The 24,555-nt window shown below is 42.8% G+C and overlaps 1 protein-coding gene across 2 annotated transcripts in view; it reads right to left on the bottom strand.

The window, feature by feature from the left end:
- The window catches only part of LOC140484606 (transmembrane protein 150A-like), a 120,950-nt gene that overhangs the window by 54,286 nt on the left and 42,109 nt on the right, over positions 1-24,555 (bottom strand). For both annotated transcript variants that reach the window (XM_072583112.1, XM_072583113.1), the window contains one exon: positions 11,211-11,294. In XM_072583112.1, coding sequence (XP_072439213.1) covers positions 11,211-11,294 — 84 coding nt within the window. The remainder of the gene's footprint in view (positions 1-11,210; positions 11,295-24,555) is intronic.

Raw genomic sequence — 24,555 nt, 5'->3', positions numbered from 1 at the left:
ACGTAACATCCTCTCAACATACAGCCTGTCACATCCTCTCATGAGGAAAGGTTGAGGGACGTGAAGCTGTTTTCGTTAGAGAAGGTGGTTAAGAGGCGACTTAACAGAGGCCCACAAGGTGATCAGAGGATTAGATGGTGATGGCTAGCATGAGGGGACATAGCTTGAAACTGAGGGCTGATAGATCTAGGACAGATGTCAAAGGTAGGTTCTTTATTCAGAGTAGTAAGGGCATGCAATGCCCTGCCTGCAACAGTAGTGGACTCGAACATTGAGGGTCATTAACATGGTCATTGGAAAAACATATGGATGATAATGGAATAGTGTAGATTAGGTGGGCTTCAGATTGTTGTGCCGACCTGTGAAACCATCGAGGGCTGAAGGGCCTGTACTGCGCTGTAATGTTCTATGTCGTATTTATTTCGATAAGATCACTTCTTATTCCTCCTGATATGGAGTTACCAGTGTTGGACTGGGGTGGACAAAGTTAAAAATCACAGAACATTAGGTCATAGTCCAACAGGTTTATTTGGAAGTACTAGTTTTCGGAGTGCTGCTCCTTCATCAGGTGATTGCCTGATGAAGGAGCAGCACTCCAAAAGCTGGTGCTTCCAACTAAACCTGTTGGACTATAACATGGTGTTGTGTGATCTTTAATCTATTCCTCCAAAATCCAATCGATCCGAAGTTTTCGCATAACCCTCCATTCCCAGAATCAGTTAAGTGAATCTTCTCTGTACTACTTTGAATGGAACCATATCCTTTCATAAATAAAGGGAGCAAAAAGTACAAAGTACAGGCAAAATGGTGGCTAGGTGGTTAGCATTGCTGCTTCACAGCGCACAGGGATCCAGGCTCGATTCCAGCCTCAGGCGACTGTCTGTGTGGGGTTTGCACGTTCTCCCCACATCCCTGTGGGTTTCCTCGGGGTACTCCGGTTTCGACCTGCAGTCCAGCAAGACATGCGGGTTAGGTGCGTTGGCCATGGGAATTGCAGGGTAATACAATTAGGGGTCTGGGTCTGGGTGGGCAGATCTTCACAGGGTCATTATGGACTCGATGGGCTGAGTTAACCTGCTTCCACACTGTAGGGATTCTATGGTACTCTAAATATGGCCTCATCAAGGCCCTTTATGCGCTGACCTTTTGCAAGTTACTATTGAATCTCGTTCTACTGACCTTTCAGTCAGTGCACTGTGTGTGAATGAATTGGAAAACCAACCCAGCCTTTCTCGCCATCAGCAAGACTAGAAAGCTTATGCTAACTTGGTAACACCTCAGTTTTTGTTCTGGTCACTTTAAAGAAAATAATGCTTTGAGAAATATTTTGCCAGGTTGATTCTATCAGAAATATGCAAGACTGACCAGACATGTGCCGAATATTACCCAGAATTGTACCTGACATGACACCAACAAAATCGTGACTGAACACAAGCTAAAATTTGTGAAGACACATATCTTGAGTATTACTAAGAAAAGACACATTTTGTCGAAGTTTTTCATCTTGCAATCATTAGGACAGTTTGCAAGAGTACTAACATAAAGGGAAGATAACACTTATACTGTATGAGAGGAGATTGCTTCAAGTGGTAGAGGTGCTTCTATGGAGAATATACTAGTTTGTGATGATTGACAGTTAACTGTCAAGTTTTATTAATTTTTTTAATCATGTAGGTTACTTGAGGCACATTTTCGGACCAAAACTGACAGTCTTATGCCCGTTCATGAGTTTGTGTGGTATGCAACAAGAACTGATGTGATCAGGGTAGCCATTATCCCACCCGATGCCTTTCGTATGCATTATTACAGCTTCAAGCTTCCTCGGTGAACAAACAGCTCACACTGCATTTAGGAGTCTGTTAGGAGAAAGTGAGGACTGCAGATGCTGGAAATCAGAGTCAAAAAAATGGGGCGCTGGAAAAGTACAGCAGGTCAGGCAGCATCCGAGGAGCAGCAGAGTCAATAATTCGGGCATAAGCCCTTCATCAGGAACGTGGAGGGGGGCCCAAAGGGGCTGAGGTAGCTCGGAATGTGACAGGTAGATGGAAGGTGGGGGTGATGGTGATAGGTTGGAGCAGAGGCTGGAGCAAAATAGATGGGAAGAAGGATGGACAGATAGGACAGTTCAAGAGGGTGGTCCCAAATTGGAGGGTTGGATCTGGGATAAAGTGGGGGGAGGGGAGATGGGGAAACCGGTGAAATTAACATTCATTCTGTGTGTTTGGACGGTCAAAAGGCAGAAGATGAGGTGTCCTTCCTCCAGACATTGGATGGCTAGGATTTGGCGGTGGATACTGCCCAGGAGTTGGGTGTCCTTGGCTGAGTTGGAGGGGCAGTTGAAGTGGTTGGTCACAGGACGGTGTGGTTGGTTGGTGCATGTGTCCTGGAGATGTTCTCTGAAACATTCCACAAGTTGATGTCCTGTCCCTTCAGTATAGAGGAGACCACATTGAGAGGACCAGATACAGTAGATGAGGCATTTAGATGTACAGGTAAATCTCTGCCGGATGTGGAAGGATCCTTTAGGGCCTTGGATGGAGGTAAAGGGTGAGGTGTGGGCGCAGGTTTTACACCTCTTGCAGCAGCAAGGCAAGGTGCCGGGTGTGGAGGGTGGGTTGTGAAGGGGGGGGTGGGGGGCACGTGTGGACCTAACGAGGAAATCACTTAGGGAATGGTCTCTGCGGAATGCAGATAGGGGTGGAGAGGGAAATATATCTCTTGTGGTGGGATCTGTTTGTAGGTGGCAAAAATGGCAAAGGATGATGGGATGTATCCGAAGGTTGGTGGTGTGGAAGTTGTGGGACGGGGGGGTTCTATCCTTGTTGCGTTGGAGGGTATGATTCAAGGGCGGAGGTGTGGGAATTGAAGGAGATGCACTGGAGGACATTGTTGATCATGTGGGAAGGTGTATTGTGGTTCTTGAAGTAGGAGGCCATCTGGGATGTTTGGAATGGAATTTCTCCTCCTGGGAGCAGATGCAGTGGAGGCTGAGGAATTGTGAGTAAAGGATCGTGTCCTTACAGGGTTGTGAGCAGGGACGGTTGTAGTCCAGGTAGCTGTGGGAGTTGGTGGATTTGAAGTAGATAGAGATGGACGTGTCAAGGAAAGGGGAGGGAGGTGTCCGAGATGATCCAGGTGAACTTGAGGTCAAGGTGGAAGGTGTTCATGAAGATGATGAACTGTTCAACCTCCTCGTGGGAGCACAAGGTGCGTCCCATACAGTCATCACTGTAGCAGAGGAAAAGGTGAGGAATGGTGCCCTTGTAACTGCAGAAAATGGACTGTTCCACATATCTGATGAAGAGACAGGCATAGCTGGGGCCCATGGGAGTGCCCATGGCTACCCCTTTAGTCTGAAGGAAATGGGAGGATTCGATGGAGAAGTTGTTGAGGGTGAGGACCAGAGTTGCCAATTGATGTATGAGATTGTTGCTAAGGCCAATCTGACAGTGTATGAGACTCTAGGAATTCTAACATGTATACTGACCAGCGAAGGCTGGTTTGCAGGAGATGGTCATAGAGAACCATTGGTTGACTTCTCAGCTAGAATACTGAAGAAAGGAAGCTCATTTGCTTATTTCATTTTGAAGGTGAATTTTAGTGTAGGATAGAGGCCATTAAGGTACATTTGAACATTCTTCCTTGCAGTTGCAGATTCAAATATATCATCTACATACCAGGCATAAGCAAGGGATAGGAGGTTACCTGTTATTAGACATTTCTCATCAGTTGGTGCATCCTTCATGGCAACACCACTACCTAGCAGAGCCAACCAATCTGTACTCTCCTCTATACAGTATAAAACCGTTTCAATATTTCTTAGGGATTGTCCTGATGACTGCACGGCAAACAATTTTGACAAGATGTGGCTTTTTTGCATCAATGTGCAAATTCTGTCCTACCAGGCAACTATTTGAAAACACATATCAGATGGAAAACTTGACAGCAGCAGTCAGCATTACAACACACAAATGACTCCTAGTCGTATTAGACATTCTCAAGTACTTCTGTGACAACAATTAACCAAATATATACCAATTATGGCTTGGGTGTATGCACGTCTCAAGGGCATAGAACAATACAGTGCAGAAAAGACCATTCAGCCCTCGATGTTGCGCCAACCTGTGAACTAATCTAAGCCCATCCCCCTACACTATCCCATCATCATCCATGTGCTTATCCAAGTTTTGTTTAAATCTCCCTAATGTGACTAAGTTAACTACATTGGGGTAGGGCATTCCACGCCCTTACCACTCTCTGAGTAAAGAACCTGCCTCTGACATCTGTCTTAAATCTATCACCCCTCAATTTATAGTTATGCCCCTTCGTACAAGCTGACGACATCATCCTCAGAAAAAGACTTTCACTGTCTACTCTATCTAATCCTCTGATCATCTTGCATGTCTCTTTTAAGTCCCCTCTTAGCCGCCTTCTTTCCAATGAGAACAGACCCAAGTCTCTCAGTCTTTCCTCATAAGACCTTCCCTCCAGAGCAGGCAACATGTTGGTAAATCTCCTCTGCACCTTTTCCAATGCTTCCACATCCTTCCCAAAATATGGGGACCAGAACTGTACACAATATTCCAAGTGTGGCTGCACTAGCGTTTTGTATAGTTGCAGCATGATATTGCAGCTCCGGAACTCAATCCCTCTACCAATGAAACCTAACACACTGTATGCCTTCTTAGTAGCACTATCAACCTAGGTGGCAATTTTCAGGGATCTATGTACATGGACTCCAATATTCCTCTGCACATCCACACTACCAAGAATCTTTCTATTGACCCAGTACTCTGCCTTCCTGTTATTCTTCCCAAAGTGCATCACCTCACATTTAGCTGCATTGAACTCCATTTGCCACCTCTCAGCCCAATTCTGCAGTTTCTCCAAGTCCTCCTGCACCCTGTAACATTCTTCCAAACTATCCACTACTCCACCGACTTTACTGTCGTCTGCAAATTTACTAATCCATCCACCTATGCCTGCATCTAAGTCATTTATAAAAATGACAAATAGCAGTGGACCCAAGACAGATCCTTGTGGCACACCACTAGTAACCTGACCCCAGGCTGAATATTTTCCATCAACCACCACTTGCTGGCTTCTTACAGAAAGCAAGTTTCTAATCCAAACTGCTAAATCACCCTCAATCCCATGCCTCTACATTTTCTCCAACAGCCTACCATGTGGAACCTTATCAAAGGCTTTACTGAAGTCCAAGTCAACTGCCCTACCCTCATCTATATGCTTGGTCACCTTCTCAAAAAACTCAATGACGTTTGTGAGACATGACCTGTCCTTGACAAAACCATGTTGACTATCTGAAATCAAGTTGTTGCTTGCTAGATGATTATAAATCTTATCTCTTATAATCCTTTCCAAAACCTTTCCTACAACAGACGTAAGGCCCACTGGTCTATAATTACCTGAGTCATCTCTACTGCCCTTCTTGAACAAGGGCACAACATTTGCAATCCTCAAGTCCTCTGGTACTAAACCTGTAGACAATGATAACTCAAATATCAAAGCCAAAGGCTCTGCTATCTACTCCTTAGCTTCCCAGAGAATCCTCGGATAAATCCCATCCGGCCCAGGGGACTTATCTACTTTCACTCCTTCTAGAATTGCTAACGCCTGTTCATAACTAACCTCGATCCTTTCTAGTCTAATATCTCGTACCTCATTCTTCTCCTCTACAATATTCTCATTTTCCTGAGTGAAAACCAATGAGAAATGTTCGTTTAGCATCTCTCCGATCTTCACAGAATCCACACTCAATTTCCCACTTCTGTCTTTGACTGGCTCTATTCCTCTCCTAGTCATCCTTTTATTCCTCACATACCTATAGAAAGCTTTAGGGTTCTTCTTTATTCTATTTGCTAAAGACTGCTTGTGTCCTCTCTTTGCTCTTCTTAACTCGCTCTTTAAATACTTCCTAGCTGGTCTGTAACTCTCCATCGCCTCATCTGAACCATCTTGCCTCATCAACACATAAGCCTCCATCTTCGGCTTAACAAGCGATGCAATTTCTATAGTAAACCATGGTCCCCTTTCCTTATCACTGCCTGACAGGGACATACCTATCAAGGTCACGCAATATCTGTTCCTTAAACCATCCACATTTTCATTGTCTGCATCCCCTGCGTTTTTCTACCCCACTCTATGCATCTTAATTCTTGCCTAATTGCATTATAATTTCCCTTGCCCCATCGATAAATACTATATATTTCCATACAAACGTCCATCCATCTCTATAATATTGTCTCAACATGTCACCCTTATAGAAAACAAGGATTTGATACTATCTCTACACACACACATATATAAGCAAATATATTTCAGCCATCTAGGTGCTAAACAAGTAACATTTATCAGCTAGCTATACTCTCAACATCACAGGGATACAGACAGGTTAAGCAAGTGAGTGAAAACAACTTGGCAGATACAATGTGGGAAAATGTAAATATAGAAAGACTGCAGAAAGCTACAAACAAAGAAATGTGGAAATCCTCATCTACGAACCATAAAAAAATCTGTCAAAACAAATAAGCTAAGTTAATTTTCCATTCTGGATATTCAACTTCCCCTCCCATTCTGCCAAGGATTTGCAAGTCCTAGGCCTCCTCCACTGCCAAACCCAAGCCACCCGATGCCTGGAGGAAGAACACCTCAGAGCCCTTTAACCACTCGGCATCAACATGATTGACTCCACCAGTTCCCTCATCTCCCCTCCGCCCACCTCATGTCAGATCCAACCCTCCAACCCGACACTGCCCTCTTGAATTATCCTACCTGTCCATCTTCTTTCCCACCCCCCCCGCTCATTCTCCCCTCCTACCTATCACCATCACTTCCACCTGAATCTACCTATTGCCTTCCCAGCACCTCCCCCCTACCCTCTTAATTATCTCTCAGCCATCTCCCACCCCCGCACTCCTGATGAAGGGTTTATGCCCGAAACATTGATTCTCCTGCTCCTCGGATGCTGCTTGATCTGCTGTGCTTTTCCAGCACCACACTTTCCGACTTTTGGTATTTAATGCACAGATGCTGTTTCTCAGAGATGGTATTTAATTTCCTTACAACTTAAACATTCAGGGTTCAATGGTCATCCATTGCTCAGATGTGCAACAGAAACTAAATGCCAATTCAATAGTGACCAGACATTAACCGAATACATCAAAGATATCAACTGGAATTCCACGTGATTTCAGCAAGACATTAGGAACCCAAATATCAGGTACTGCCTAAACTTGATAGAGATGCACTGGTCAAGTACTGTACATTGATGAAACAGTTATCAGTGAGCTGATGGGAAAAAGTGTTGTCATTGACGAACTAATTATTACTGTTCTACTGACCAACTGAGCATTGACTAAATAATTATCAGCAATCTCCTGAACAAGGACTGGGCAATAACTGCATAATTACAAGTAAATTAGTGAACAAGGACAGAGCATTAACTAAACAGTTACCAGTGATCCACTGAACAAGTACAGAACATAAATGGTTTCCCCCCCCCCATCACACTTTCAGACAGTGAGTTCCAGACACCCACCACCCTCTGGGTGAAAATATTTTTCCTAAAGTCCCCTTTAAAACATCTTCTCTTTACTTTAAATCTGTGCCCCCGTTTATTGATCCCCCTATTCAGGGGAAACCTTTCTTCTTGTCTATGCCCCACATCACTTTGTACACGGTGTCTTGGGACATTTTCCTGCCTTTAAAAGGTGCTATATGACTGCACACTGTCCTCCATGACCAGTGTTAAGGTGCTTGTCTCCCTTAGCAGCAGTATAGCCATGTGGACACTCCAACCAGCACACTGATCTCTTAACTGGGCCCAGTATTCTTTGCAGGTTTTTGTCTGATTGGTCCATAGCTGGGTTTCTAAAAATGGATGCTAAACATTTTTCTAAAATGGTTAAAGGCAATACTAATTTGACATCCTGTGTGGTTATCAGCAGGACATGTATGGACCATCCCATCCACCAGTTCTCTCAAAACAATCTCCCTCTATGAGACCATTATTTTACATACTCTGCTGTATATACTCAGTAAATCTCAAGTCTGCAATGAATGCATAAAGAAATCTACAGATGTTTTCAATCTGGAGCAGGACTGTTCTGGTGGTCAGTCAACTTCTGTTGATAGAGGATAGTGCTGAATAGTTTACAGGCAGGACTGCGCCATGTCTGAAACAATAATTTGGCCACTTTCTTGATGGACCAGCTCAGCATCTGCTCTAATTTCCTGCTTCAGGTTCTCAATAGTGGTACATCATGCCCAGTATTAGACCAGTCTTGTGTATTGCCTGTAAAATGTGTACATGATGTACTATAATAGGGCATGCTGTACAGTAGTCTGGGATCATGTATACAAATTACAGGATACCTCCATCTTCTACACTACCCTGTATAGTACCCGGGTTGTGAGTTCATGGAATGCCCTGCCAGTATCAGTGGTGGACTCTCCCTCTTTATGGTCATTCAAGCGGGCATTGGATAAGCATATGGAGGTTATTGGGCTAGTGTAGGTTAGGTAGGCTTTGGTCGGCGCAACATCGAGGGCCGAAGGGCCTGTACTGCGCTGTATTTTTCTATGTTCTATGTAATCTGTTAAACAGATTACAAGTTACTATAACTCTGTAATAAAAAGGTATTGTCTAGGCAATATCCTCCCATGGAAAGATGGTATCTCCTATGTTTTATTAATCTATTTCTATAAATATAACATAGATAAAGGGGGAATGTTACGTCTATGGTGTACTGTGTTCCATTTACTAGATAGAACCTACAGGGAGAGGGAATATTGAATGAACGATAATAAATGTTTCCTCTCATCACTGTCAACCCCTACCCAAAATTGAGTCTGTGGTCTTGACAAAGTAGTCGGTTTGAGAGTGCATTGAAAACTAAGGCTGGTATAAGGTGACAGTTTGCTCACACAGGCTGTGGCACAGCTGGGATGTTTACCCAAGGCTAAACTTGAATCAGTATTTTAAACAGATGGTTGCCCATCCCATGATGTACACACACTGCTGCAATTGATTTCTGGAGCAACATTGAGAAAGTCTGATTCTATCTAACCCACAACGGACCTTAGGACTGTGCCCTGTCACGTTGAGAGTCATGTGTGTCCAGTAATCTGCATAAATCTTGAATCACTTACACTAACACATCCATGTGTGCTGCTTCAAGAGTTAGTCTCCATTCAGACAAGGATGTTATTTAAAACAAAAATCCCTATTCACATCCACTGGCCCACAAAATTTAAACAGGGCATTCCAAATAAATACATCTGTGAATGGAGTTGGTCAATGTGCAGAGAGCTAGCTTCACCCCCTCGCCTATAACTGACCCCGATGTGCTTTAGCAACCTCAGTCTCCCCTACCTCACCAGAGTACCAGTCGGATTAGCCTCAGGTTTCTAAAAGCCTACTGCCTTGGATGTCAAATTAAATCAGTATGGACTTGGAGCACGGCTGGAGACTGCTCAAAGTCTGTCTAAGAGTGCAGCCTGAACTACTAGCTGTCATGGTTTGTGCTCAGACTCTGGCACTGAAAGAGTGCACTTCTAAACAATCTGCACTTATTATAACACTTTTACCCCACAGTTAATGTGCTGCATTTATAACAAGGCTGAGATCAATAAAGTTTAATTAGTAAAAGTTATGGGAAAAAGTCAGGAAAGTGGAGTTGAGGATTATCACATCAGCCATGATGTCACAGAATGGTGGAGCAGACTCAATGGACAGAATGGCCTACTTCTGTTCCTCCATCTTATGGTCTTTACGTGAACTACTGGACAAGTATTGGCTAATGATGGAATAACTACCAGTGATCTACTGGACACATACTGGATAACGATGAAGCAATTATCAGTAATCTACTGGACAAGTATGGCTAACAATTGAATAATTACCTGTGATATACTGGACAAGTACTGGCTAATGATTGAATAATTACCAGTGGTCTATTGTACAAGTACTAGGTAATTAGTGATCTTTTAGACAAGTATTGGTTAATGATGAAATCATTACCAGTGATCTACTGGACAAGCACTATGTAATTAGTGATCTACTGGACAAGTACTGGGTAATGATGGAATAATTATCTGTGATCTATTGGACAAGTACTGGGTAATGATAAAATTATTACAGAGATCTACTGGATGAGTACTTGGCATTTGTACTATAGTTACAGCGATCAACTGGACAAGTTCCGGGTATCGATGAATAATTACCAGTGATTTACTAGACAAGTACAGTGTATAGATGAATAGTTACAGTGATCCATTGAACAATCACTGGGTGTTGATTAACAACTACCAGGGAACAACAAGTGATACACCAAAACACGAGTAGAAGAAAATAATTGAAAATGATTGGACAAATACCAGGTGTTGTCTTGCTACCCTGCAGATGGAAACTAGACAAACAGAATGATTGGCTACATATTCATTAATTAGGCTGTTGCAAGATGCTGATCAGTTAGATCCAGGTAACTTTAACCTTAAGTAGTGCAAACTTCAGTCCAACTCATCGATGCCAACCAGAGTTTACTAAACTGAATTAGTTTCATTTGTCTGCGTTTGGCTGTATCTGTCCAAATCTTTCCTATCCACATACCTGTCAAAATGTATTTTAAATATTACCAGCCTCCACCACCTCCTCCTGCAGCTCGTTCCATACTCGCACCATCCTCTGGGTGAAAAAGTTGCCAGTCAGGTCCCTTTTAAATTCTCCCCCCCCCTCACCTTAAACCTATGCCCTCCAGTTTGGGATTCCCCTAATCTGGGAAAAAGACCTTCACTGTTGACCTTATCCATGCCCCTCATGATTTTAAAAGACTCTGTAAGGTCACCCCTGAGCCTCCTCCACTCCAGGAGGAAGAAGTCCCAGTCTATCCAGCCTCTTCCTATAACCCTCCAGACTCAATAAAATTCTTATAAATCTTTGCTGCCCCCTTAGGATCATTGGGAGTTGCCATCTAGAGATAATCAGATTACAATTACAATCCAAAACAGGCCAGTTACCTTCCGAACCAGAACATGTCAGAAGGAGAAACATTCTGTGAAAAAACAGCAGTGGAAAGGGTCTAATTGGATAGCTCCATTAAAGAGTCGGTACACATGTAATGGGCAGAATGAGCTCTATCTGTACTGGACAATTCAGCAAACTGTTGCATTGGTGAGTAGCAGCTTCTTACCTGACCAATGGGATATCAGCTAAGGTGCAACATAGTTTGGGTCCTCCCTGCACAGAGACCGAGCCACATGAATCGTTGTAAATCCTGCAAAAACAAATGCAAGCTGTTTGTGAGCCATTTCGCTTCATCATTTGCACTGATACTAGAGTCTTCAACACAAATTCACTTTCTCTGCCTGAGCTTTTCTCAAGAGTGCAGAACACAACATTATAAAATAAGTTCTACTCCTACAGTTACTGCTAAACTCCCAAGTTAAATATTGACCAGAAAAATGTCTTGCAACTTACAATATTAGTGGCATTTATATAACAACTTCACATCGGTTTTAATGCTTTGAATAAAACACAACAAAGCAATACTAACCTATCTTAAATAAAATTAATAAAAACACACAACACAATAGGGAAACCTTATATCACTTTCTGATTTTGAGTTAATAGGAGGTTTAGTGTAGCTGCTGCTAATGTAGACAAATGTCCATATTAATTAAATGTTAATTAACCCCATTTTGCACTTCAACCATCTCTCTGTAAGGAGCAGTTGATCTCTGGTCTTAAAGGGCCAGGTCGAATATAGCCACTTAAATGTTACACTCATTATCCAAACTTTGGATAATATGCGAGATATAGTAGACTTTTCTCCTGTGATACAGATGTTTGGGGGGGGGAACAGGCAGGGGAAGGAGAACAGAATTTTTACCCATAGCCACCTCGGTCTTGTCAGCAGTTCTGAGGAAACCCTGGGCTATGTTAGCTTCTTCTGTCAAACCAAGATGATTTTTATGAATATGAAAAGATCAAGAAAATAACAATGGAAAGAGTAAGGCCCAGTAGAGACCAATATTAATCTGGATAATTTCTGAGAGTGACAGATTAATCAGGCATGGTCAGCATGGATTTGTCACAGCAAGGTCAATTTTTACAAATTTGTTCGATCTTTTTCAGGAGGTAACTAGACAGGTTATTGACAGTCATGCATTTGATGTGGTCTGCATGGATTTCAGCAAGGTCCCTCATTGTAGACTGGTCAAGAAATTAACAGCCCATGGGATCCAAAATTGGCTCAGAGGCAGGAAGTAGAGGGTGAGAATAATGGGATCTTTCCATTCCTGGAAGTCTGTTTGCAGTGGGATTCCACAGGGTTCGGTGCTGGGTCCCTTGCTGCTTGTGGTGTACTTTAATGATTTCCAGTTAAATGGAGGGAGTATGACCAAGACATTAACAGATGACATGAAAACTGGTAGAGTGATAAATAGTGAGGAGGATGGTTGCAAACTGGACACCAAGGAATTCAACTCAGAAAAGTGGGAGTTAATTCACCGGGGGAGTGTCAACAAGACAAGGCAGTACACTATGAGTGGTGTAAAGTACTAAAGATCAGAGGGACTTTGATGTGCATAACCACAGATCCCAGAAGGCAGCAGGGCAGGCAGATAAGGTGGCTAAGATGACATTTGGGATACTCACCTTCATTAGCCAAGGCACAGAATATAAGAACAGGGAGGTTATGCTGGAACAGTATAAACTGTTGATGGGGCCACAACTGGAGTACTGTATGCAGTTCCGGTCACCACATTTTAGAAAAGATGTGGCTGCGCTAGACAGAGTGCAGAGGAGATTCATTAGGATACTGCTTGGGCTGGAGGAAAGACTGGAAGTTGTTTTTCTTGGAGTCAGGAAGATTGAAAGGAACCTGCCAGAGCTCTAAAAAGTTATGAGGGGCAAGTTAGGGTAGATAAGAAGGCACTTTTACCTTCATTATATGGGTCATTAACCGGGGGCATAGATTTCAGGAACAGGTAGAGGGAACAACTAAGAGGGAAGCTGAGAAGAAACGTTTTCACTCGGATGATGAACTCACTGCCTGGAAGGGTGTTCGAGTCAGAAACTCATAAGATTTAAGCAGCATTTAGACATTGCTTTGCCATAGCCCCAGAGCAAAGGACCCAAGAGCAGGGTAATGACATTAGTCTGGTCAAATCTCTATTGACCATCATGGGCACAATGGCCTGAACAGCCTTCTTCCTTACTGATATGGTCTATGTGTCTAACCAGGTAAAAACAATGACTGCAGATGCTAGAAACCAGATTCTGGATTAGTCTGGAAGAGCACAGCAGTTCAGGCAGCATCCAAGTAGCTTCGAAATCGATGTTTCGGGCAAAAGCCCTTCATCAGGAATCCTGATGAAGGGTTTTTGTCCGAAATGTCGATTTCGAAGCTACTTGGATGTTGCCTGAACTGCTGTGCTCTTCCAGCACCACTAATCCAGAATTTATGTGTCTAACCGCCAAGTGCCCAAAGGACACTGCTGTGTGCAACCCTGGAGAAAAATCACAGGAATGTTAAATTCAGTTAAAAATTAAACTCATTTCATTTGAACATTTCTCTTATTAGGAATGAACATATTGAAAATGGGGAAAATGGTTGTTTCACTTACTGTTGCTGGGTCTTCCAAACTATCCACATTGTGAGGACAAGTTGTTCTAATGTAGCTTGTAACCCCTTGAATTTGGAAAACTGAGGGATGATCTTACAAAGTGTTCAAATTTGAAAAGGATTATGACAGAGTGGTTACAGAGACATTGTTCCCGCTGTGAAGGTAATCAAGACATTATCTTATATCTCAAAAAAGACTTTATAGGAGGGACATCATCAACACGATCCCGTACAAAGGGTGATGAAGATTTGCAATTCCCTGTCCAAAAGGTTTGGGGTCAACTGAAGTTTTCAAGACAGACAGGCATATTTTTGATGGTTAAAGGTATCACTGACTTGGCAACCTAATGTCCCAGTGATTAAACCTGGAGATTTTATCACATGACTTGCCCTACCCTTGGCCATTTGTTAAATAATACTTGCAATGCCCTGCTTTCCTTTACCAAATGGAAAGCAAAATGGCAATGGGTGATGCAAATGGGTAATGGTTGACTACCAGCCAAACAGCCATTTTCCCATTTTCAAACCAAATAAAGAGAAATGTTCAAAGGAAGTGAACTTAATTTTTAAATTAATTGAACGACCCTGTGATTTTCCTCCAAGGCTGCACACAGTGGTGTCCACAACATAAGCAAAAACCCTTCCCAACCCAGTGATACTCTCTTCCACCCACTTCCATTGCGCAGACGATATAAGCACTTGAAAACCAAAGTTGCACACAGCAGTGTCCTTTGGGTACTTAGCGGTTAGACACATAGACCATCCCAGTAAGGAAGAAGGCTGTTCGGCCCATTGTGCCCATGTTGGTCAATAGTGATTTGACCACACTAATGTCATTTTCCTGCTCTTGGCCCTTTGCTCTGGAGCTATGGCAATTCAGGAACAGCTTCTTACTTGCTGTTATTAGACTTTTGAGTGGATCTCTCATAGATTAAAGTTGATTTTTCTCTACACCTTCTCTATAGCTCTGTACACCCTTTCACATGCACTCGCACTCAGATGCACACATATGTTTATGGGATGCATTTGTATTTGCAGAATTACATTTTATTTTGCTGAAAAACTGCATAGATCCATGTAATATTTTATAAGTCCCACTTTAGAAACCAGTCTGACTCAACATTGGGACAGAGACACACTTTAACATCACACTTTTAATACATTGTCTGAGCTGAGATGGCACCCATTGTTAGAAAAGCTGAGGCTGTCTTCAGAATGTAACTTAAAAGGAGTTCTGGGATTTACATATTAAAGATCCGAAACTAGCATATCCCATTCTAAAAGATGAAAGACTTAATCTAAATTTGTTTAATATATCATTACAGTTCCATGACACTGTAACACTTAAGCTGCAAATTCTGTGTCTTATTGTCCTGTTCCACACCACCCAATGAAGGAGCAGCCCTCTGAAAGCTAATGCTTCCAAATAAACCTGTTGCATTATAACTTGATGTTGTGTGATTTTTAATTTTCTCTATAGCTGTAACACTATATTCTGCATTCTGTTCTATTACTCTGGTGTATTTAAATAAGGTATTATTGGCCTGGATAGCATGGAAAACAATATTTTTCATTGTATCTTGGTACATGTGAAAATAATTAATCAAATCAAATTAAAGCACCGCCCTGGAGTTTAATCTTCAGTTCCTGAGACTGGAGTGACGACAATGCAAGTGTAAGGTCCTGATAAAACACAATTTAATAAAATTGTGCAGAGATTCCAAAGGGCTGAATGGCCTATTCCTGTTTCTAATTTTGCTAAAACCTGAATTATAAAGGGCTGAGGATCCAAACATGGACGGATTACTCATTGCTTCATTTTTCTTCTTTTTCTTTTTGCTTCAGGTAAAGTCTAGCTTAACCCAACACAATATTCAAATTAGATAAATAGTGTGGGTGTTTTTTTTTCCAAAATAGACCACAATCACTCCTTAAGTTATTGCTACAACTGAGAAAAATTGCCTGACAAGTTAAAACAAATCTTGTTGTGGGAGTTAAATGCAAGAGCATTGAAATGGGGAAGGCTGCCAAAGTGTTTGGGTTATTTTCTTCAGTGGCAGAGGTGAATTGGCATATCGTTTTTGTCCAGACCAGGGGAATTAGCCAATCATCTCAATTTTGGCCTGCAGCTTTGGCTCCATTATGTCCTGCCTTAAGATAATTGCCAAAAATACCAGAAAGGAGATGAAGACTTTTTTTTAAAATTTCAACATCATAAGTTGTTTTGATTTAAAATGCACAGCCTGCAAAAGAATAGAAAGAGATTTAATAGAAACTTTTAGAAAGGAATATGCTGAAAAGGTTGCAGGGATCTGGGAAAGTGGTTATGGGTACAGCTAATTGGATAACTCTTTCAAACAGCTGACATGGTCACAATGGGCCAAATGGACTCCTCCATCAGAAAGGGTCTCCTAAACAGGCATTTGGAGGTTGCGTGTAATCAACACCAACCCCACAACTCACCCCTGCATGTTCAGGTGAGTTTCCCTCCATAATATAGGCAATGTTCTCCCCACACATCCTTTGGCACACAAACCCATTGACTCCCACTTCCAAAGTCACTGTTGTAGATGGATGGCATGGTGGCTCAGTGGTTAGCACTACTGCCTCACAGCGCCAGGGACCCGGGTTCGCTTCCTGCTTTGGGCAACTGTCTGTGTGGAATTTGCACATTCTCCCTCTGTCTTCGTGGGTTTCCTCCAGGTGCTCCGGTTTCCTCCCACAATCCAAAGGTGTGCAGGTCAGGTGAACTGACCATGCTCAATTGCCAAATCAGGGATAAATATAGGGTAGTGGAATGGGTCTGGGTGGCTTACTCTTCAGAGGATGGGTGTGGAGTTGTTGGGCTGAAGGGCCTGTTTCCATACTGTAGGGAATCTAATCTAATGGACCGCAGAGATCCATGCAGCGGCAGCATTTTTGAGAAGGGAGGTAGCTTGTAGGAACCATTCTAATTTGGATAAACTACAATATTTCCACTGTACAAGAAGTTGAAGACTATGGAGCAGAGTCTCAAATGTCAAGCCAGATGTCTCAGATTTGAAATTGGGAAAAACGTACAATTGTGGAATTTTACAGTAGGAGGAGGCTATTTGACCCACAACGCCTGTACTAGCTCCCGAAAGAGCTATCCAGCTAGCCCCACTCTTCATCTCCACTTCCATAGGCCTCTAAATTGATCATTTACAAACATTTTTTCCAGCTCTCTTTTGAAACCTTCAATGGAGTCTGCCTCTACTACTCTCCCAGGCAGTGCATTTCAAATTCTAACAACCCTCTGAGTAACGATGTTTCTCCTCATCTCACTCCTAGCTTGCAAGCTGATGATCTTGAAATTGTGATCCTTAGTTACAGACATACCAACTCGTGGAAATGGAATATCCTTCTTTAACCTGTCATAATCTTGAACACCTCAATAAGGTCACCTCTTCACCTCCTCTGCTCCAAAGAGAACGAGGAGAAAGTGAGGACTGCAGATGCTGGGGATCAGAACTGAAAATGTGTTGCTGGAAAAGCGCAGCAGGTCAGGCAGCATCCAAGGAACAGGAGAATCGACGTTTCGGGCATCAGCCCTTCTTCAGGATTCCTGAAGAAGGGCTGATGCCCGAAACGTCGATTCTCCTGTTCCTTGGATGCTGCCTGACCTGCTGCGCTTTTCCAGCAATACATTTTCAGCTCCAAGGAGAACGAGCCCAATTTCTCTAATCTTTCCTTGTGTCTAAAATCTCTCACTTCTGGTATCATTGTTATAAATTTCCTTTGCACTCTGTCCAGGTCTTTAATGTCCTTCCTTAAATAAAATGACCAGAACTGCACACAATACTCCAAATGCGAGTTGACCAATGATTTGTAGAGGTGTAGCACATTTCCTTGCTGTTATACTCCAAGATCAAACCCAAAGATCATATAAGCCTTCTTATCAACTGTTTCAACTTGCCTTGCCACCTTCAGAGAATCATGCATGTGAACTTTGAGGTTCCGCTGCTCCAGTACTCCCTTCAAAGTTGCACCACAGAGCCAGTATTGTCTCTCTGAGTTTTTCCTAACAAAATACATTATCCTCACATTTCTCGGCATTGAATTCACCAGCTAGGTGTCTGCCTATTTGGCCAACTTAGTGTCATAGAGATGCACAGCACAGAAACAGACCCTTTGGTCCAACTCATAGAGTCATAGAGTCATAGAGATGTCCAGCATGGAAACAGACCCTTCGGTCCAACCTGTCCACACCGACCAGATATCCTAATCCAATCTAGTCTCACCTGCCAGCACCCGGCCCATATCCCTCCAAACCCTTCCTATTCATATACCCATCCAAATGCCTCTTAAATGTTGCAATTGTACCAGCCTCCACCACATCCTCTGGCAGTTCATTCCATATATGTACCACCTTCTGCGTGAAAAGGTTTCCCCTTAGGTCTCTTTTATATCTTTCCCCTCTCACCTTAAACCTATGCCCCCTAGTTCTGGACTCCCTGACCCCAGGGAAAAGACTTTGTCTATTTATCCTATCCATGTCCCTCATAATTTTGTAAACCTCTATAAGGTCACCCCTCACCCTCCGACGCTCCAGGGAAAACAGCCTCAGCCTGTTCAGCCTCTCCCTATAGTTCAAATGCTCCAACCCTGGCAACATCCTTGTAAATCTTTTCTGAACCCTTTCAAGTTTCACAACATCTTTCCAATAGGAAGGAGGCCAGAATTGCATGCAATATTCCAACAGTGGCCTAACTAATGTCCTGTACAGCTGCAACATGACCTCACAACTCCTGTACTCAATAATCTGACCAATAAAGGAAAGCATACCAAACGACTTCTTCACTATCCTATCTATCTGCGACTCCACTTTCAAGGAGCTATGAACCTGCACTCTAAGGTCTTTTTGTTCAGCAACACTCCCTAGGACCTTACCATTAAGTGTATAAGTCCTGCTAAGATTTGCTTTCTCAAAATGCAGCACCTCGGATTTATCTGAATTAAACACCATCTGCCACTTCTCAGCCCATTGGCCCATCTGGTCCGGATCCTGTTGTAATCTGAGGTAACACTCTTTGCTGTCCACTACACCCCCAATTTGGGGGTCATCTGCAAACTTACTAACTGTACCTCTTATGCTGGCATCCAAATCATTTATGTAAATGACAAAAAGTAGAAGACCCAGCACCGATCCTTGTGGCACTCCAATGGTCACAGGCCTCCAGTCTGAAAAACAACCCTCCACCACCACCCTCTGTCTTCTACCTTTGAGCCAGTTCTGTATCCAAATGGCTAGTTCTTCCTGTATTCCATGAGATCTAACCTTGTTAATCAGTCTCCCATGGGGAACCTTGTTGAACACTTTACTGAAGTCCATATAGATCACATCTACTGCTCTGCCCTCATTAATCTTCTTTGTTACTTCTTCAAAAAACTCAATGAAGTTTGTGAGACATGATTTCCCATGCACAAAGCCATGTTGACCATCCCTAATAAGTCCTTGCCTTTCCAAATACACGTGCATCCTGTCCCTCAGGATTCCCTCCAACAACTCATCTGTGCCGACCAGATATCCTAACCTAATCTAGTCCTATTTGCCAGCACTTGGACCATATCCCTCTAAACCCTTCCTATTCATATAACCATTCAGGTACCTTTTAAATGTTACAATTGTACCAGCCTCCACCACTTCCTCTGGTAGCTCATTCCACACACACACCCTCTGCGTGGAAAAGGTGCCCCTTCAGTCTCTTTTATATCTTTCCCCTCTCACCCTAAACCTATGTCCTCTAGTTCGAGACTCCCCCACCCCAGGGGAAAGACTGACTATTTATCCTATCCATGCCCCTCACGATTTTATAAATCTCTACAAGGTCACCCCTCAGCCTTCAATGCTCCAGGGAAAACAGCCCTAGCCTCTCCCTATAGCTCAAATCCTCCAATCCTGACAACATCCTTGTAAATCTTTTCTGAACCCTTTCAAGTTTCACAACAACCTTTCGATAGGAAGGAGACCAGAATTGCATGCAATATTCCAAAAGTGGCCTAACCAACATCCTATACAGCTGTAACATGACCTCCCAACTCCTATATTCGATACTCTGACCAATAAAGGAAAGCATACCAAGCACCTACTTCACTATCCTCTCTGCCTTTGCCTCTGCCTCTCTGTGAAGTCACTCAGCATCATCCTCATAATTCAATATTCTCCCCGGATTAGTATCATCTGCAAATTTAGAGATTTTGCCTCAACACCCACCTCCAAATCGCTTATATAAATCAGAAAAAGTAATGGTCCTATCTTTTAGCCAACTTGTAATCCAAAGACCCATTAATCCAAAACATTTCTAATTTGCTAATCAACCTGTTGTGTGACACCATATCAATTTTTTTTTCTTCAGTCCAAATGTGCAACATTCACAGCACTACCCTCATCTACTGCCTTGTGTCACCTTGTCAAAGAACTCAATTAAATTTGTCAGATATGACCTGCCCTTGACAAAGCCATGCACACTGTCAAATATGAACTTATGTTTCTCCAAGTGTATATTTACCTGTTCTGTATTGTAGCCTCCATCAGTTTCTCCACTATTGACGTCAAGCTCACTGGCCTGTAGTTTCTTGGGTTATCCTTTCATAAACAGCATTGTCATCTTTGCAATCCTTGCATCTTTGCAATTTTCAGTCCCCTGAAACTAAATCCTGTGTTCAGAGAGGCCTGGAAAATTTCTGTCAGTGCTTCTACTATTTGCTCCTTTATCCCGCTCAACAATCTGTGAGGTATCCCATCTAATCCGAATGACTTCTCTAGCTGGAATGGTGCCAGTTTTCTAAACAGTTCTTTTAAATCTATCACTTTACTGCTCAGCTGCAATTCAACTGAGTCATTGTCACCATCTCCTAATTTAGGAATGACAAAAGCAAAATATTCATTTTGTATCTCTGCCATAGCCTTTGCTTCAGTGAATGGCTCACCCTGCCTGTTCCTTATGAAGGGCTTTTGCCCGAATTGTCAATTCTCCTGCTCCTCAAATGCTGCCTGACCTGTTGTACTTTTCCAGCGCCACACTCTTGACCCTTATGGCCCTACTTTATCTTTCACTAATCTGTTACTATTAATATGTTTGAGGAACTTTTTACTGTTTGCAGCCTGCCATCCTTTACTCATGCTTCCCCTTAGTCTTCCCTATGTAAAAGGTAAAAACAATGACTGCAGATGCTGGAAACCAGATTCTGGATTAGTGGTGCTGGAAGAGCACAGCAGTTCAGGCAGCATCCGAGGAGCAGTAAAATCGATGTTTCGCCTGCAGGCAACATCCGAGGAGCAGTAAAATCGATGTTTCGCCTGCAGGCAACATCCGAGGAGCAGTAAAATCGATGTTTTGGGCAAAAGTCATGAAAGGCTTTTGCCTGAAACGTTGACTTTACTGCTCCTCAGATGCTGCCTGAACTGCTGTGCTCTTCCAGCACCACTAATCCAGAAATTAGTCTTCCTTATCCCAACCTCAGGTTCTCTTCTGCATTTGAGATACTCTGCTGATTTCAATTGCTATTGTTAATCCAGTGGGTGTCATATGCCTTCTTTTCCTTCCTTTTTTTCTCATCAATTAGCCATCCAGGATACTCTGGCTTTAGACACCCCATATTTATTTCTCATGGGTATGTACCTAACTTGTACCCTATTCATCTCTCTTTTGCAGTTCTCCTATTTTTAATCCCTGTTTTATCAACCAAAATGTGTTTTCAATCATTCTCTAGTTCCACTCTTAGACCCAAAAGAGTCTTTAAAAAACACCATCGACAGCAAAAGGGTGTGGTAGTCCCATCGAAGGAGGATAATGCCTGCTCAAAGCAAGAACCTGTGCGTGGAGCCTTTGAACATGGGGAGGCTGTGGGCAACCACGTCATGATTCTGGTTCAGCAGAAAACCCTCCTGCTCTTGTCCTCGACAGACTGAAGGATGCCCAGATTGATAATCAATCCGTTTGGCCACATTGCAGTGCACCTGCCATGACCACCAAGTCCTGAGGTGTACACTGAACCCAGAGTTAGGGATGTTACCAACTTCACCACAAAAATCACATCTGGAACTCTATAAGTGGCAAGTGATGTTCAATTAATTGTTAGTTTTAAAACTGTGATTGGTAAATATTTGTTAGTTAAGGGTGTGAGATTTAAGCACACAGATATCCAGAGATCATGAAGCAGTGATTCATTTTCCTGCTGGCATCAGGTCTTTACAAAAATAAAGTTAAGGTTAATCTAAGAATGCAGTGTATTTACATGAAATTAAGTCTTGAGGTTCATATCTTATTGAGGAAATACTTTGTCTATCGCTCCCTTTCTTGCTGAGGCCTCTTTTCTTCCCAGAAGTATTCCACCCCTGCTCTCCCTCAACATCACCAGCTGCCTGTTACAAACTGATAAGGGTTGAAAGCAGGTAGACGGAGTCAGATAATGGATCAGCCACGATCTTGTTGAATGGCAATAAGACTCAAGAGGGCTAGCTGGACTTCTCCAGTTGCTAAAGTGGGTTTTGTTCTGCAGCAGTAAGTCAATGATGACCTGAAAGCAAGACCAGTGCAGCTGATAGTCTTAGCTTTTCACAACAGAATAAAGATGCACAAACCAGTGAAGCAGGAGATACGTCTGTAAAGAATTATCCCAAACTAATATTACTGCCCAAGATATCACCCAATCAGCCTCTGTCTTCCTTCATTTCAAATAATTGTCTATTTTTCTCTGCTTCACCAATTCCCTATTCTTAAGCAATTCATGTTCCACCAACTCTCAAGTACGAAAAACATCAAACGACAAGTTGATAATTTCTCGCAAAGACTGTCCAGCTGGAGGAAATAGGTTTTCCTAATCCTTATATCGTAACCATTCATACTTTTAAAATCCTTAGTTAAATCTCTTCTTAACCTACTCTGCTCAATGGAAATAGTACCAACATTTCAAGAGTTAGCAAAATTGAAAGTAAAATTAGAGGCAAACCCTTTGATCTTGTTTGGGCAAACTGTGAGGTGGGACAAAAGGAGTGGGTTGGTGAGATACAAGCGGAGCGGTTGGGGAGATACAAGCGGAGCAGTTGGGGAGATACAAGCGGAGCGGTTGGGGAGATACAGTCAGAGAGGTTGGGAAGATACAGTCAGAGAGGTTGGGAAGATACAATCAGAGAGGTTGGGAAGATACAATCAGAGCGGGTTGATGATATAATCAGACAATTTGGGAGACACGATCGGAGCGGTCGGGGAGACACGATCGGAGCGGTCGGGGAGACACGATCAGAGCGGTCGGGGAGACACGAAGGGTGTGATTGGGAGGATACAATAGGATTGGGCTGGTGAGGTACAATCGGAGTGGGTTAATGAAGTATAACCAGAGTGGTTGGGGAGATACAGTCAGAGTGGTTGAGGAGATAGTCGGAGTGGTTGGGGAGATACAGTCGGAGTGAGTGGGGAGATACAATGGGACGTTCTCCCCAAGAATCTGTTCTGGGGTCTTAGATTTCCAGCACATATTAATGGATTGGTTGAAAGAATAGAATTATAACATTAAGCTTCCAAATAGTCAAGGCAGTTGTATGGATAGCAGCAGCATTCTGTGAATGATGGCCTTTATCACAAAGGAACTTCAAGTCAAAGAAGAAGTTTAACTTCAAGAATGCAGAAATCTGTCGGATCCCTTCTGGAATAAATAGGGTTAATGTTTCAAGACCGAAAGACTCTTCTTCAGTTCTGAAGAATACCAGACTCAAAACATTAACTGTTTCTCTCTCCACAACTGTGCCAGACCTGCTGAGTTTCTCTAGCAATCTCTGGGTTTGTTTCAGACCTCCAGAATCTGCAGTATTTTATTTTTACTGGAATAACAATGTTGAGTTTTAGGCACCGTAATCTTAGCAAGGAGATTCTGACAGGCTCAGCAGAATGATACCCAGATTAAATGTGCACAATATGAAAACAGGTTGGCTTGTATTACCCTGGATTTAGAGAATCGATGACCTATTTGAGATGTCTAAAATAATGAAAACATTTTCAGAAGGTTAGATAGAGAAAATTAGTTCCCCTCATGAAGGATTCCATCTATTCAGAAGCTGTAGAGGCTTTTGTTTCATTGACTCATGGAATGTGGGTGTCACTGGCTGGGCCAACATCTACTGACCATCCCTAGTTGTCCTTAAGAAGGTGAGTTGCCTTCTTGTGGTACACTGTGTAATGTCGCTGCCCTTGGGCTAAAGGTTCCAGGTTTGAGAGGTTTGAGATCATAAGGCTGATACGTTTCTCAACCCCATTCCCCTGTCTTCTTCCTGTAATTCTTCTCCCCAAGAACTTACTTATTGCTGTCTTAAATACATCCAATGACTTGGCCTCCACTGTAGCAATGAATTCCACAGAGTTATCACCCTCTGGTTAAAGAAATTCCTTCTCATCTAAAGGGCTGTCCCTTCACTCTGAGGCTGTGCCCTCAGGTTCTAGATTTTCCTACCAGTGGAAGCATCTTCTCCATGTCCACTTTATCAAGGCCTCTTAATAATCTGTAAATTTCAAGCATATCCCCCCAATCCTTCCCCATCAAGTACAGACTCACAGTCCTCAACCGTTCCTCAAGTGATAATCCCTTTATCCTTAGGATCATTTTTATAAACATCCTCTGGACACCTCCTCCCCCTCCAAGGTCAGCGGCATCCTTCTTAGATACAGGCCCCAAACTTCTCACAGCCACTCCAGCTTATATTGGCCAAAAGATAGAAAGGCACCATCATAATGTGGCCAAACAGGCTAGCTTGCAGAAAACCTTCCAATAAATCTACACAGGCAGTAAGAGGTTGATAATGTCCTGCTTAGCCAGGTCTGCTATCCAGTAGCTAACCCTCTGTGATCAGCTCCCCAGGAAAAACTAGCTACAGAAAGAGGTGTCAACACATGTT

Source organism: Chiloscyllium punctatum, chromosome 13 (assembly GCF_047496795.1).
Source record: "Chiloscyllium punctatum isolate Juve2018m chromosome 13, sChiPun1.3, whole genome shotgun sequence".
In the NCBI taxonomy this organism is placed as follows: domain Eukaryota; kingdom Metazoa; phylum Chordata; class Chondrichthyes; order Orectolobiformes; family Hemiscylliidae; genus Chiloscyllium; species Chiloscyllium punctatum.
This window is presented reverse-complemented; position numbering and strand designations above follow the sequence as displayed.